Genomic DNA, 16,554 nt, shown 5'->3' with positions numbered 1-16,554 from the left:
GGCTCTAGCTGGGGTCTCTCCTGGGCATGGAACACATGCACCAGCATGGCTGCAAGGCCAGGCAGTGGTGCAGCCCAAGCAGCCTCTGACAATAGGGGGAGAAGGGAAGAGGCAGTGGGGGAGAGGCAGAGACTGGGGAGTGGGAGCAGGGCCAGGGGCTGTGGGGAGCTGGGAGTGGGAGAGATGCAGGTGGCAGGGGGCAGAAAGCCTGCAGTGGAAAGAATTGGCAGGACAGAGGGCAAGGTTGCCACCTGACCCGACACCCCCCCCCCCCCCCCCCCCCCCGCAGCCACTGCACTGCTTTCCCTGCTGTAGCAGTTGGAGGAGGAAGGGAGAGGGATCCAAGACAACCCTCCAGTATTTAGATTCTATACCTGGAAAATAATACCAAACATATACAATTTCCATATACAGAATCTAATTATATTTGAGTAAGTGTTGTAATTAGCAGTAGGGGTTTTGTGCCCTGAGCAAGATCCTACAAGAGGTGGGGAGGCAAGAGGGGAAGGGTAGCCCTGAGCTAAACTTGGGAAGAAAGAAAAAGGAGGGGCCAATGTTAGCTGCCCTGAAGACTCAGTGCCCAGCTCCTGCTGGTACAAAGTGGTCTGCCTGGCCTGGCCTGGCTCTTGCTGCTAATGCTTCGGCAGCAGCATGGAGTCCCTTCACCATTCTGGACACCCTCTAATTGGGTGCCCAAAATAGGTGCCCTACTCGCCCAGGCCACTGAAATGATTGCTGTTCTTTGATACTTTAGTAAGAAATTGGACAAGCTCTTTATATTTCATATCACTTTTTCAAATATGCATTAGAACCACACCACACAGTAATGGCGTTCTCTAACCAATAATAAAAAATGTCTCTCTCTAATACTAAAAATTGAATAACTAAAATAACTATTCCAAAACATGTGCAGTACTCACCCCTGTTATTGTTATTTTCTTTTGCAAAGGGAGAGAATTCAGAGGCAGGGTCAGGAATCCATTTTTCTCAGAATCCTGTTTAGCTGGTGCCAGCTGAAATTTAAAAAGGGGGGGGGGGCAGGAGAGGGAAGGGTAAAACACAATGATGACTTACAACCAGGAGGAAAGGGCTAACCCTCTAACTACAACCAAAATTCCCCACGTAAAGCAAGCTAACATTTCTATCAATGCTCTATTTGATGTTATTTTAATAAAACCAATGATTACATACAATGGAAGAAAGCATCTTCTTTGGTAAAGTAACATCCAGTTTCGTTGGGTTATTTTTTATACAGTGAAACATAACAGAATCTGTGGAGTCAGGATTCAGTGAAATCTTCTGGGTTCCCTCATGAGATCCTTTTACTGTAAACATGAGTTCTTCCTCTACAGACAAGAGACACAGAACAAGAGATTTTTTATGGTACCTACCTATAACTCAAAACACGCAACTATTTAAAAATTTCCTCTCATATAAAATGCCCAGATCTTCCTACAGGTTTCATATTAAAATAGTTGTTTATAAAATCTAGAATGTGTCACAAAAGCTACCAAAGACTCATCTGTCTAAACTATCTGTGTCCATAAAGGACTAAGTCATATTCTAGAATAGTTGCATACATTTTATTTTTGGCATTTATGATCAATATAATTTTATTCCCAGTACAGCAAGGATGTTCAAGTCTCCAAACACAATAACTGAGCATATTCAGTAGGGCTGGACTCTGTCCAAGCAGGTATGCAGTATCATATGTTCCCCTTCATATACACACATGTTCCCAGTTGTAGCTATGCAAAGCCCCATGATTAGGAGGAGGGACCTCCCATATTTTAGCCCAGTAGCCAATGGATATGACACTCACTTAAGTTATAGGGACCCCATTACCCAGAAAGACCTTGAACCTGTATCTCCTGCTTCTCAGCAGAGTACTATAATCACTAGGCTACAGGTCTCTCCAAGCATCACCCTTGAACATGCCCAGAGGATGAAGAAAAAATAAAAATTGGTGTTCTAATTAGAATGCTCTAGCGTTGCCACAGCATCATGTGTATAAACCTCTGTGGGTTTAAAAACGGATGCTGGGGTGCTTTAACTAAAGTTCATCTAATGAGCTTTAGTTAAAGTGTCCCACAGCCATTTTTAAATGCACGGGGGCTTAATACACATGATGCTGTGGTGTTTTAATTAGAGTAGTTCATTGCAAAAACAAAAAAAATCTGTGCCCGCCTCCGCTCGACCAGGCACTCTCGGGCTGCTCTAGCCTGAGTGGCCGTTCTCACTGGCCACGAGCTCACGAGAGGGCCCCGGGAGGTGCCTCGGGTGGTGACGGGAGGCCCCCTAACCTCGCCTGCCACGACTTTGAATGTAACCTCAGTGGTGGGGGTCTCCGTTAATGCTGCCTCCCGGGGTCATTGCGCCTTCGGCGGGCACTCACAGGGCTCCGACCTCCCCTATACCCCGGCCAATCGCCATCTGCTGCTGCTGATCTTCTAGTGGCCTTCCTTCGGCAGCCCCACCGCTTTTCCGGTCCTGAATCTCCCGGTGGTCCTTATCCCGGGGATCCAAACTACCCAGGCTGAAAGCTGCCTAGGGGTCTCACCCCTCCTGGTTTCTCAGCTGCCCCTAGCCCGTATGGTCCCGAGGCCTCCGCAACACTACAACCACGAGCTAGCCCCAAAGGGGAGCGAAATACTGAAACTAAACTCCAACTCCTATATCACACCTAGCCCAGGCTCTGACCCGGGTGCCTAAGCCCCGACCGATGAGCTGCCCCCTGGCTACCGGCCTGTCAGGAGGCTTAAGGCCACCGGCTTCCCCAGGTGCCTACTCCCTGAGCTTGTGGCTCCCTCTCTCTGGGAGTCTTATTCCTGGCGTTCTCTCCCTCGCCGAGTCCACTGCCGGCTCCCCACCGGCCTGCCTGTCACTTCTCTCGCGGGGTCCGCGCTCGATTGCCTCACCGGTTTCGCCACCCGCACTTCTGCTACGACCGTAGCCAGTTCCTCCTCCCGTGGTGCTACCGACGTTGTCTTCTTTTTCGTGCACGGCTCCTTTAAGAGCGCAGACCTTGCTGCTGTAGCCGCAGCTTTCTCTCCCGGCTCCCTTAACACAGCGGCTCTCTCTGCCGCGGCCGGTGCTGCTATCACCGCAGCTCTCCCGGCAGCTGCTGCAGGTAGTGCCTCTGCCTCGGCTGACCCCGTCGGGTCGGATACATGTGCCCTGCTGGCACGGGTCCCGCTCTCGGGATTCCCTGAGGGCTTCCCCCGCCTCTCTCCCGGCCCCGCTTCCAGGGCCGCCTTTTATCTCTGCCGGGCGGCGTCTCCCGCTGGCGTCGCCCAGCCCCAGCTGGATATAAGCGCGGCTTACAAACCGCACTGGCAGTCTCGTCACGCGCGTGTCCCTGCTTGTCCCGGCCTCTGCGTGGGGTAAGCAAGTGGTTACTTCCCCCCTGGTCCGGCCCCGGGGTACCCTTCTAACCCCGGCATCCCTGGGACAGAATCATTTACCTCTGTCTTCCTTTTATAATTACTCAGTAGCAATCTAACTAAGATCCACTATGGCTAACATCATAGGGCCACAACTCCTATAAAATATTCTATGAACAGACTGCTGTATTCTCAGAAGATGACCCTGCCCTTTCAGCAAAGTGCTCAGACAGGAATGTCAGAAGCTGAAATGTTGTTGTCTCAGGAATATAAATGGCAACATCTTTAGGATTTTTTTCAGTTGTCCTTTTCCTCCAAATTATCTTTCAAACAAACTTTCTGCACAAGGTCTGGCCTTTGGTAATCAGGCCATTTGTTGTAAGCACTTTATTCATAGGGCATTTTTTGTATAGATACAGGTCATGATTTTTTTAAATATGTAACTTTTATTTAAAAAAAACTAGTCCATGAAATACATTTATGAGAAGAAGCAGGAGAGGCAGGGAACAGCTGCAAGCTGACCTGGACAGGTTGGACAAGTGGGCAGAAAACAATAGAATGCAGTTCAACAAGAAGAAATGCAAAGTGCTGCACCTAGGGAGGAAAAATGTCCAGCACACCTACAGCCTAGGGAGTGACCTGCTGGGTGGCACAGAAGTGGAAAGGGATCTTGGAGTCCTAGCGGACTCCAAGATGAACATGAGTCGGCAGTGTGACGAGGCCATCAGAAAAGCCAATGGCACTTTATCGTGCATCAGCAGATGCATGACGAACAGATCCAAGGAGGTGATACTTCCCCTCTATCAGGCGCTGGTCAGACCGCAGTTGGTGTACTGAGCGCAATTCTGGGCGCCGCACTTCAAGAGGGATGCGGATAACCTGGAGAGGGTCCAGAGAAGGGCCACTCGTATGGTTAAGGGCCTGCAGACCAAGCCCTACGAGGAGAGACTAGAGAAACTGGACCTTTTCAGCCTCCGCAAGAGAAGGTTGAGAGGCGACCTTGTGGCTGCCTATAAGTTCATCACGGGGACACAGAAGGGAGTTGGTGAGTATTTATTCACCAAGGCGCCCCCGGGGGTTACAAGAAACAATGGCCACAAGCTAGCAGAGAGCAGATTTAGACTGGACATTAGGAAGAACTTCTTCACAGTTTGAGTGGCCAAGGTCTGGAACAGGCTCCCAAGGGAGGTGGTGCTCTCCCCTACCCTGGGGGTCTTCAAGAGGAGGTTAGATGAGTATCTAGCTGGGGTCATCTAGACCCAGCACTCTTTCCTGCTTATGCAGGGGGTCGGACTCGATGATCTTTTGAGGTCCCTTCTGACCCTAACATCTATGAATCTATGAATCTATTGAGGTCCCTTCCAACCCTAACATCTATGAATCTATGACTCCAAATGGGACTTGGACTGCACAAACATATCTCAAACCTGCAAATGAAATATGTGCAGACCCACGCCTGTGTGTGCAATTTCAAATTTAAACTTTTGGAACATTTTGTTTTTCCAGGCAACTCAAAAATGTCCCTTATGAAAAAAAATGGATTTTGGCATATTCCCACCTAAATAAAGTATAGAGTTTAAGATTTATTTTTCAGTAATTTAATGGTGAAATAATATTTAAAACAACAGTACCGAGTCAAGACTAGGCACAAATTTACATTTTATACATGGCCAACCAACAGAATTTCTTTCCTGAACTTTTGCTAAGTTTCAGAAAATGTAGTACCCTTTGAACAAAAAGGAGAATGTTACAAGACCCAAACGTTTGAATTTCCTGATTTTTGTTTCATTGCAGTTCAAACAAAATGTAAATTTAATGTGGACTTCTGTGATACTGGACTATGACAACATTGCCTTTGGAACCTATACAGTAGATTATTAATGTTCCAGCTTTTATTGTAATTACTGAATAACAAACATGTAATCAACCAGTTAATATAACAATAGTCTTACTTGTGGATTGCTGCTTCAGTTTCTCTGCATCCACTTTGACTTCCAAACAGGAAATCTCCTGTGACTGTAACAGAGATGACCATATGATGACAAAGAATGACACAGCTGGAATCCTAAGTGATTCAGATTGTGCTCTTGGAATTGACAAAATAGTGACAAGGAAGAATCTCTTCCAATACTTACCAGGGAGGATGGTGACATGCTTGGGAAACAAAAATGGGAACTTCTTAAGAGTCTGAACTTTAAAACACGGGGCGGTGGAATGATTAAAGTGACAGCTATTTAAGACTGGTGTCAAGACAAGGAATACTTCGAGTGAAGCAGGTTGTGTAAGTTCTGTCACTTCCCTAATACAGTTTCAACCACATTAAGCAATAAGGATACAAGGGGGAAGTGTAGGAGGCCTAACAGGCTAGCAAGGTCAAGGCAGACTTCTGGAGACAGCAGCACCCAAGGGAGTCACAACTAGCATCACATCTGGCAAGTTTTCATTCCCCATTCCAAATTACCAGGTACCAATTTAACCACAGTGAGGGCAGTGGGAGTATGAAGCAAAGCTCACACTCATGCCTTTGGATCAATAGCAAGGTGTTTTAATCCCTTTGCCACTATATCCCAAAGAGCCACATTAGGACATGGGAACATTCAGTCTTTGGTAGACAGTGGCATTGTGTTCACAGCTTTCCCAGGTTCTACCTTAGTTAAAGTGTGGGGTTTTAAAGTACAGGCAAAGCTGTGAGGCAAAGCTCCAAATCTCGAATCCCCTCAGTAGTTTAAGTATTTCCCATGCTATACAGGCAAGATTGCAGGAAAAAAGAAAAGATTACCACTAGTACTCCATTAGTGATGATTTTTTCAGGACGTTCTAGCCTGAAAAACAATGGAACAAAAAAAAATTCCAAGTGTTACAATGAGAGCAATTAAATACATCTTTAACTAATGAGTCAAACATTCTTTCTCTCAACATTTATGTTGCTCATTGTGGGGGGAGTCCCTCGCAGAAGAGATTAGCATCAGGGAAATTCTAGAAAACAAGTTTAAGTTTTCCCACAGTTTAACAGTGGATAACCAAACTTGACCTTTAATGCCATTGCTTTGATAGCTTTAATCATCATTTGAATGCCGTACCCAACCATGAAACACTCCTGCGCAGACTCCCATCATGCTAAACCATGAGGTGGTTTCTGAAATATATTACAGTGAGTATGTGGAGAGTCTGAAATCATTAGTTCTATCTCAGGACCTCAGAGCATCTACCATTTGAACTCCAGAAGTAAAAAGCATTAGTCCAATTCCCCAAAACAGGAGCAGAGGGGAGAATTTTATCCAATCCTCATAAGATGAACTGCAGAATGGAAATGAAATGTGAATAAGTATTGGAGGTGTACATGGAAAATCTACACTAACCAGGATAGAGATCAAAGATGGATAATTAGCACAAAAATAACTTTTAATAAAACCTCTTTAACAATTATTTTTTGTTTTTTAAAATATCAGAAACTTCTTAATGTATTAAAGATATCCCACAACGCCTCATATCACAGTTTCGAACACCTACTGCAGCTCCTAGAACTCTTAAGATGGAGAGTGCAGCTACAGAGATTCAGGTCTAGATTCCATCACACCACTAGGACTTTGTTGCTACAAGCCCCCAACATTGCCCATCAAGGCACAAGAGACCAATCCTGTTTCCCCCAGGATGGTGCATCCTTCTTTCATTGTGGCAATGCACAGCCAAGTGAACCTGCAGAAACCAATCCTATTCCCACCCACAAAAATGCCAAGCTCTCTCATTCAGTCAATGGGCAACCCTGAGCACATAAGCCCTGAGCTGACATCCATAGGAAGAAGATATTTATATATGACCCCAGGCACTGCTGGCTGAAGGAAATAATCAGTCTGCTCCCAAACAACTACCAGAAAAGGAGAGAAGCTGCCTCCTTAGAAACACAAGGACACCTGCTTACTCTACTGACATTTAGAGTAAGGATATACAGGCCTGAGAATCATAGAAAATGAGGGTTGAAAGAGACCTCAAAGGTCATTTAGTCTAACCCCGTGCTCAAAGTAGGACCATTCCCAACTATATCATTCCACCCAAGGTTTTGTCTAGACGAGTCTTAAAAACCTCTTAAGGCTCGAGGTTCCCCCACCTCTGAGTAGCCTGTTCCAGTGCTTTACTACCCTCATAGTGAGAAAGTTTTCCTAATATCTAACCTAAACTTCCCTTGCTGCAGCTTGAGACCATGGCTCCTTGTTTTGTCATCTGCCACCACTGAGAACTATCTAGCTCCATCCTCTCTGGAGCCACCCTTCAGGTAGTTGACAGTTGGTATTAAATCTCCCTTCAGTCTTTTCTTCTATGGACTAAATAAGCCCAATTCCCTCAGCCTCTTCTCAGAAGTCACATGCCCCAGTCCCCTAACCATTTTCTTTGTCCTCTCCTGGACTTATTCCAATTTGTTTACTTCCTTTCTATAGTGGGAGGCCCAAAACTGGACATAGTACTCCAGCTGTGACCTCACCAGTGCTGAATAGAAGGGAATAACCATTTCCTTCAATTTACTGGGAACACTCCTATTAACACAGCCTTCTTCACAACAACAGCATGCTATTGGCTTATATTCAGCTTATTGTCCACTGTAACCCCCAGGTCCTTTTCTGTAGAGCTGCTGCTTATCCAAATCCCTCCAACACTCTTCCCACCACACTTCTGTGGACAGTATGATGGATCAAACTTGTGGCATAAGATTCCAGCCACACAGCCCCAGCACACCACCCCTGGTAAAGTTAAAAATGCTTCCTGGCTTAGAACAGGGATATGTGATTGCTCACACACCAGATAGGGCACACTAGCTGCAGAAGGAAAGAGACAAGATCTGGCACTATTTGCAGTACTATCTTTTTCCCCTATTCCATAGACTCACCAGGCACTTGGTCGTTTTTACCCGAAGGGGGAGGTGGTGCTCCAAGGGGAGGAAGGTGGTTTAATTAAAGCAGCTCTGAAAGCCACTCTAATTAAGCCACAATCAGTGTGTCATGTACTCAGCGTCCAGCACTTCAAAATGGTGGCAAGGATGCTTTAACTAAAGCTCATTTAATGTGCTTTATTTAAAGCACCCCCACTGCCATTTTGAACCACAGGGGCACTGAATACACGAGATGCTGAGGCTACCGGAGCACGCGAATTAGCATGCTCAAGCAGACTTGAATAATTGAGTCTGCTCCAATGCATTGTAATTACAGCATCCCCCCACATCTACAGGCAACCAAGGAATCCAGCCAGGAATTATCTGGTAGAGCACTTCTGGTAGGGAGTACCACAATTATGTTCAAGAAAACATAAGAAATCCTCTATATTTTGTGGCCCAATGGTCTACAATGCATACAGCTCCTGCAGGATCTTTTGATATAATTGTACCTCATCTTACCAGAACATAACTGCAGATAGATTATCACCACTGTAACACAATTACTCAACAGAAGCACAGAAACTTGCATCCCTTCATCCTAAACCACAGAAAGAAACACCTGCTTCTGGCAGGCTGTGGTTGTTGTCCCTCCTCCCATGTCCAAATCCCCAGAAAACCTGGCAGCTGCTCCCATTCCCTCACTGCATAATCAAGGAACCAGTTCACCAACCAGACCAGGTCAGAAGCAGCAAGTATTCATCCTCTAAGGCCAACATTGGCCAGCATTGGTGATGAAAAGGCCAGTAATGGTGATCTCAGGGAGGTGACAGGAAGAGGGGATTTGATTACACCAGGCATGGAGATCAGAATACAGCTCCTGAAAATTCTCATTAGGGTTCACCCACCCAGCTGGCAGCATAGAGCCATCCCATCCCCATTCAGGGCTCATCACCTAGCAGGCCTGGTAGGACTAAGAAGGAAACTGCCGCGTGGGCTACTCCTGAACTATCCAAGACACGACATCCTATTCCCCATGTGTACCAGGAAAGCCATGCTCTTGACAGAGGGGCAATGGTCGGCTGCTGCAACATGTCTCAGGCAGAGCCACAGGCTTGAGGCCAAGATGAGGGTGGGGTGGCTGCATAGCAGATATGTGGCAGAGGGCTTTAGGAGGTCCATCGCCAAAGAAACCAAGGAGATGAGAGTAGGCTTAAGTTGAATTAGCCATGAAATTTGGTAGAACTCCAGTATGGTTTTTCTCTGGATGCCAATGTCAATGGGTAACATGATGCTGAATGATGCCACTGTATGCTGAGTGATGGCTTCCAAGAATTAGCCAAGGAACACGGAAGGCAATGGACTGGCTAACACATTGTTTGAACAGTGATCCACTGGAAAGACCCAGATGCCAGAGTGGCCAGGACAATGCTGAACTTCCAGAAAAAAAGTATAAAGAGGATGTAATACATGACTTACAGAGCATTCCAAAGTGTGTCATAGATGATTCAGAGCCTCAGGCTTGAGTCAGGTTCACTGAATGCAAACTGGTTCACAAAGGCCCTGGAAACTTACGTGCCATGACCAAGGTTCCCTCTAAACTGTGTGTGTGCGGCCGCACACAATTCAAAATCTTGTCATTCACCAACATTTTAATCCTGCGCACCCACCCAGAGAGGAGCTGGGCGCAGCGTGTGGAAGAGGCACTGGGGCCAGCATGGGACACTTACTGAAGGTAAGATCCTCACTCCTCACGCAGGGCAGGCGGTGGCTCCTCCCCGAGGCAAGGTTGGGATGGGGGTTGGAGCTGGCACGGGCTCCGCTGGCACTGGGGAACTGCTCCACAAGCTTCACCAGCTCTGGGGAACTGCTCCACACCCCTGCATCGCCTTGGGGAGCAAGGAGGCACATGGTGTCAGGGCTGGGATGTGGAGCAATTCCCCAGAGCCAGTGGAGTCTGCAGAGCAGTTCCCCATAGCTGGCAGAGCCCGCACCAGCCCTCAGCCCTGCCTTGCCTCACCTCGGGGAGGAGCCACTGCCTGCCCCACATGAGGAGTGAGGATCTTACCTTCAGTGAGCGTCCCACACCAGCTCCGGCGCCTACCTTTCAGTTCTATCAATTGATTGTGTCTGGCCCATGGCTGTCCCACAGCACTCCATTATGCTGCTCTGGGCAGCAGTTAGCATGGAGAAGGGTGGTGGCCGAACTCTGCCCGCTCCCACCTGGACACTTACTGTGGGACACTTATCGGTAGACCACACCGAAAGGGGGAGGCGGGACCAAAGCAGCGCGCTTATGGACCGCTACTCCTTAGAGGGAACATTGGTCATGACTACATGCATGACTGGGCACAGGTACTGTGACTCTGGATGGGGCAAACCTTGGGGCTACACCTATGGCTCTGGCTCCCCCTGCTTAAGATGGTGATTGTTGATCATTCTAAAGAAGCTCCTGTCTATTTGTATCTTCCAGAGATCCTGGGCCTTAAGGCCCACCTAGTTAACTAATAGGCCCCACTCTGTGGGGCCAAAGTTTGAAAGATACAACTGATAATTTTTTTTTTTTGATGGGACAGCTAAGGAAGAAAAGTGTAGGAGTGATTTGGAGGTCAAAGGTTCAAAATGTGAAAAGAAGTTCTCCAGAGGGGGACACTGAGCAGAGCCCCCTGGGCTGCATCCACCAATCCTCAAAGGCAACCAAGGAGCTGGTGGATGCCACCCACTGGTGCTCTGCCCAGAAATGTGAACAGACAAGTGAAAGGAAAGACGCCCCACAATCTCTGGGCACTTTCCTGACCACAGCCTGGTTAAGTACAGGGCCCACCTGGCCAGAGCCAAGAGCAGGTTGACCAGGAGGTCCCAGGACTTGGTGGGGCCACGGATGGGGTGACCAAAAACAAAAAGGTGGGGGGTGAAATTCAACCAGAACCTCAGGAGGAGGTTCTGGAGGTGGAGGTAGAGTGGCTGGCAGCCTGGCACACTCAAGGGTCATGTGCACCAGGGTCTCCCTCTGCCCACAGAAGGGGCAGGAGACTGGGGTGTCAGTGCAGCTTGCCTGTGCATAGCTGTGGTTCCCCCACTGCGGGGGCTGTGTTGGTGGGGCCGGGGCTAGGGTCAGGCTGAGTGGGTGCGCCTGCTGGTGTAATGCACCTGGTCCCCTTAGATGCCATTGATCTAAGCTTGAGGGTGGGGCCCTTGCCCTTCCCACCCCCAGCTGTGGAGGAGGCTAAAGAGGACCCCTTCCCACTGCTCCTGCCCCTGGTCTCTGATGGTGGAGGAGGGGGCTTGGGAACCCCTCCAGGAGGGGCCTGGCTAGGGGAGAACCCCTGACCCTGTTGGCTCCCTGCTGGAGTCCTGCCTGCCCCTGCAGCAGAGGTTGAAGGCTTCTCTACCCCCAGAGGAGGTTGGTTGGACTCTGCCTCTGGGGTGGGGGCTGCAGAGCCATGCATCCCCTCAGGGGCTAGGCTGGAATCTGCCTCCATAGTGGTGGCTGCAGCTAGCTCTGTGAGGGCATCTGCTCCCCCAAAAGGTTCCTACCCTGCCATTGCTTCACATGAGGGAGGAGAAAACAATAAAGAAAACCAAAATATACAGTGGGGCTGGTGAATCTAATAGGGGCAAGCTGGGGTTGTGGGGGAAATGGGGCAGGGAGGTGGGGCTGAAGTTCACTGAGCTATAGGCCCACAGGAAAGAAAAACAGGAGGGCTATGCTTGGGGAATGTGTGCATGGGGGTGGGGAAAACACACACACAAGGGCTGGGGAGACTCAAGCTGGCTTATTCAGCCACACAACAAACACCAGGGCAGAAGGAGTAGACCACATGACTTATCACACAAGGGCAAAAACTCACAGGGAAGGCTGCTGAAGCAGATGTAAGAGATGGCTGGAGTGGTGGAGGGGCTTTGTTTGTTGAAGATCAGTCCAGGAGCCCCTCAGGCCTCCAGCCAGGCACTCAGCAGCAGAACAATAGGCAGGAAAACAAAGCAGGATCAGATGCAGTGAGGCAGCTGTGTAGGGGAGTGCAGGAGCAATCAGTCAATTAGGGAGTAATCCAGTGCAGGTGTGGTGTTGAGTGGTGCAAGGTGGTGCAGCAGGGAATCTCCCTCTCTCCTGAGAGGGGGCAGTAGCAGAGCAGATGGTAGCAATAGCAGCAGCAGTGGTAGCAGCCGTCCAGTTCAGCCACTCAGGGTATGCTTCAAGTGAAAGTGGAGGTGAAGGTGTGGGGTTGCCTGCCAAGGCAGCTGTGGCAGGCAAGGCACCTTTAGGCTCTGGCAGTGATGTTGGGGGAGGGGTCCACAGGCAGTGCCAGCTCCCCTTCCCCAGGCTGTCCCCCAACCTCAACTTGGCAGTGACCTGGGCAGCAGGCAGGAACAGGTATGCAGAAGCTGGGGTGTGGTGCTGGGGGGCAATGCAGTGCAGTGAGCCCCTTCCTGAGGGGGAGCAATGGCGTGCAGCAGAGGACCCGCCCCCCATGGGAGGGGCAGCAGCAACAGCAGCCCAAGGTAGGAAGGGGTGCAGCCAACTTACCCCCAAAAGCTCTTAGAACAGGTAGCAGCTAGTAATAGCCAGAGGCAAGAATTGGCCTGGCCATCTTCTCCCTAGAAGCTCCTGAGACCAAGTTTGCAGCAACCAGCAGCAGCAGCAGCCTGGGACAGGAAGAAGTGTGGCCAACTTCCTCCCAAAGGCTCCTCCTGCAGAAGCTCCTGAGGGCAAGTAGGTGCTGGCCAACGGGCTCTAGCTCCCCCTGGCTACAGATTCAAAAGGAGGCAGGCAGGGTTATTTTGCCCCAAGTGGTACAATTTGTTGCACAACAAAGTGCATGTTCGGGCACATGCACCGAGGCAAAAAGCCCTGGCTCAAATTTGCACTTCTTCTATTAGAGCTGCTGCAAGCACACATGCTTGCACGTGTGGACGCGCCCATGGTGATCAATCCTGGCTAAAATGAAGATGTATCATAAATTTAGATGCATGATGCAAGATTTGGTGGCTCAGAGATGGTAGAATAAGATTGCGCTAAGTGATTTGGATAATTAAAAGTGGTGTAAGTGACAGTTACATATCTTAGAGGAAGAAAAATATTTAGCTTCTAGAGTCAGCTCCTCAAATTGGTACACCTTGGTGCAGCTCTACCATTGATTTCAATGGTTTAGTAACTGTGGATCTGGCCCTAAATATTAAATATTTAAGAAACAGAGCTGATTGAAGCTTATAATGTCCATTTCATGGGAAATTTCTACATCTCCTCCAGCTTTGTTTCAGTTTCATCTTAGAACAACGGTGGTCAATCCCTGGCCCACAGGCCACATCTGTCCTGTGGTACCATCTCATTTAGTCCACGGGGCTCACCATGGATCCAGAAATTTGGCAGTGGGAGAACATTGGCACCACTCCCTCACTAACAAATTTTCAGACCCATGGAGAGCCTCAGGCCATATGTGCTGAATCACGTATTCAATCCCAGCATGGAGGGAAAAGCAGGGGAGTACTGGACCACAGGGACCAATCCCAACACACAAGAGGCTGGGAGGGAGCATTTCCCAGCCATTAGGGCCCAATCCCAGTGAGAAGAGAAGGTGCCAGGCCCCAGGCCCCATGCCCAGTACTTGGGGCAGGGAGAAGTCAAAGCTGGGCCCAGAGCCCAGTCCTGGTGCATGGGGCTTAATCTGGCCCCACGCAACTCATCTGACTCATGGGGCCAACAGGTTATGCAACATCATATTCAAATTAAAACTTTTTTTTTCTCTTAATTTTTCATGAAAGAAAAACTCCAAACAATAAAATAAAATAAAATTGTGCCTGCTTATGACAAGGAAGCTGCTCTGAGAGTATATTCTTCTGGTGTTTCTCAAGACCTCAGTGTCTGGCACACCTTGACAGCAGTCATAGGGGATGCCTCCACAAGAGCTTCAGTGTCTCATATCCAGGTCTGGCATGCATGAGCAGAAGTAAGAGAGCATATGCCGCTGGCAACAGCAGGAATGCAGTGTACGCATACCCTCAAGGTTTCTCTGCATAGAGACACTACAGCACAGTAAGCATGGATGTGAATTTACAGAATACTTGCTACTCTATGATAACTCTTCTTGCGTATTAAGTGTAAGATGGACACACTTTATAAAGTGTTTCCCTATGTGGACACTCTTTACACATATGAAGTATAAAATGGCTTATCCTATATTCAAAGTAAAGCAAATTACGTTGTTAAAGGTAACATTGGTGATTACCAAGAGTGTCCTCACAGGGAACTAGGGCAGAGCAGCTAGTGAATTCACACAATAGTTAACTTTGCACTAATTTCTCTGTATAGACATATCTGAAGTTACAATGATATAAAACCCATGTGTAATCAGAATGATGCTAAAGGCCTTGGCTTTTCTATCATCTGTGTCTCATTTCTTGAAATTCCAGTGTTTTGTGAAAATGTACTGGAATCACAGAAATACTCTTTTTTTAAAAAAAATAACCAAGAAACTTTATTGGAATACAGAAAACAGTATTAGTCCCCAAACTATTTTGTCTGTCCTCCTCCTTCAGTTTAAAGCATCTATCTAAACCCTTCCCATGTCCTGACTGACTTCCTGCTATTGTTATGAAGAAACAACACACATAAGTCTCACACCTATCTCAGGATTAAAATGGCGCAGTATGTTAGGTAGATTTTCTCTGTGGTATCAGACAAATATTTAGAAACAACACACCTGATTAGAAGAAACTAAAGACTTTTATTTACTAAAATCCACAAAAGGTTATGCTTTTTGCATCCTTGTAATAACATTTCACAGAACTTATTTGTACACGTATTTACAGTTATTACTATTCCATATTTTGAAAAAAAGTTTCTCTTTAATAATTCCAGAAAAAGGGAGAGGGCTGGGTGACATGAAAGGATTTTTAGGTTGGTCCCTCATTCTTCTAGGAACTTCAGATACATCTCCTCAGCTTGGGACATCTGAAAGAAAGATAGAAGCACAAAAGAATATCAAAACAGAGCTAGCAGCTCCCTGGGTTCCCCATGACCAAATCAACATCTTTAGAAATTCACAGTACCATTTGAATTTCCAGGATCTGCCGGAAGTCCCTTCTTGCCCTTTCATATCAGGCCTGGACTACATTAAAAGCCAGGGGGCAGCGGGATATTGAATGACCGAAGCCACCTGGTCAAGCAGGATCCTCTCTCATCAACATTTCTCAGGGGTATAGTCTGTCGCTGGACCCTACCCATGGAAATGAGAGAGAGAAAGGAAAGGTTACTTCTGATTAAGTGTAGCAGAGAAGCATATATCATAAAGTGAATAATTGTCTGCAAAGGACTTACCTCCTCAGCCACTGCCATCGGGGCAGCAGGGATTGCCCACCTGCAGGAATGGGCACTGGGCCCAGAAGTAGTCAAGCCTCCTGCCACCTCTTCCAGCGTTCTACAGGAAGGCTTGTTCAGAGCTACCTGGGCTGCTCAGAGCCAAGCTCCTATCTCTGGGACCATAGTAACAGTACTGTCTGTAACATGTAGAGTTCTCTAATGAGAACTATATCTTTATAATAGTGCACACCATGACTCAAGAGCAAGAGAGAGAGAGAGGGTTTTCACCAAGCAGTCGCAGAAACCAAAAGGATTTTTTTCTTTTAACTAAAAAAGATGACTGGAAGAGCAGCATGGCATTTAATCCATGCACTTAGTTCATGTGCCATAAAGTATTCAATCCATGTATTGCTGCAACAGGAAAACATTTTAAATTAATATAAAGGACACAACTTTCTTCACTCTTGTCAAACTTAAGGTAAATCACGAGAGCAGCAAAGATAAGTGTTAGGAAAACAGGGTATTGAAGGCCAAGTTCCTTTCTGGACTTGGCATAAGTAAGTTGATTATTGTAAAACACTGGGAGAAAGTAGCAAAATCAATACAAATAAGCTTTCCAAATTCCAACCAACAAGGCCTTGACTTAAGTTAGGGAATCATCAATAAGCACATCAAGCAATTTCCTTACACCAATAATGATTAAACTGCAAGGCAAGCTTCCATAATCATCTACCAAAATACATCGTGTACATTATTCCTGGTTGTATAATGCCAAGTCTTCAAAAATGATGCCTCATTGCTAGAGGTAACCTTGCTTAGCATTTCTCCTGGAGTTTCTCCTTTTTAATGTTCTTCATAAACTTTGCTACTGCTCTTACTGTCTAATAGCATAATTGCAGAAGACTAATTTATTAATGTTACAGCTTTCAAATTAATCCCTGTCCCAAAAAATCATAAAGTGTTGTCCATCCACATGATATAATATCCTGGCTATTCTTTAAATGCCCTCT

General features: G+C 47.3%; 1 protein-coding gene across 3 annotated transcripts in view; it reads right to left on the bottom strand.

Annotated features, from left to right (window-relative positions):
- The window catches only part of LOC102572385 (cytosolic phospholipase A2 epsilon), an 89,893-nt gene that overhangs the window by 41,459 nt on the left and 31,880 nt on the right, over positions 1-16,554 (bottom strand). For all 3 annotated transcript variants that reach the window (XM_059722956.1, XM_059722957.1, XM_006263375.4), the window contains 4 exons: positions 6,163-6,205; positions 5,336-5,399; positions 1,192-1,346; positions 921-1,013 (listed from right to left, as the gene is read on the bottom strand). In XM_059722956.1, coding sequence (XP_059578939.1) covers positions 921-1,013; positions 1,192-1,346; positions 5,336-5,399; positions 6,163-6,205 — 355 coding nt within the window. The remainder of the gene's footprint in view (positions 1-920; positions 1,014-1,191; positions 1,347-5,335; positions 5,400-6,162; positions 6,206-16,554) is intronic.

Source organism: Alligator mississippiensis, chromosome 2 (genome assembly GCF_030867095.1).
Source record: "Alligator mississippiensis isolate rAllMis1 chromosome 2, rAllMis1, whole genome shotgun sequence".
Taxonomy (NCBI): Eukaryota; Metazoa; Chordata; order Crocodylia; family Alligatoridae; genus Alligator; species Alligator mississippiensis.
Note: the sequence above shows the minus strand (reverse complement) of the source record. Positions and strands in the feature narration are given on the sequence as shown.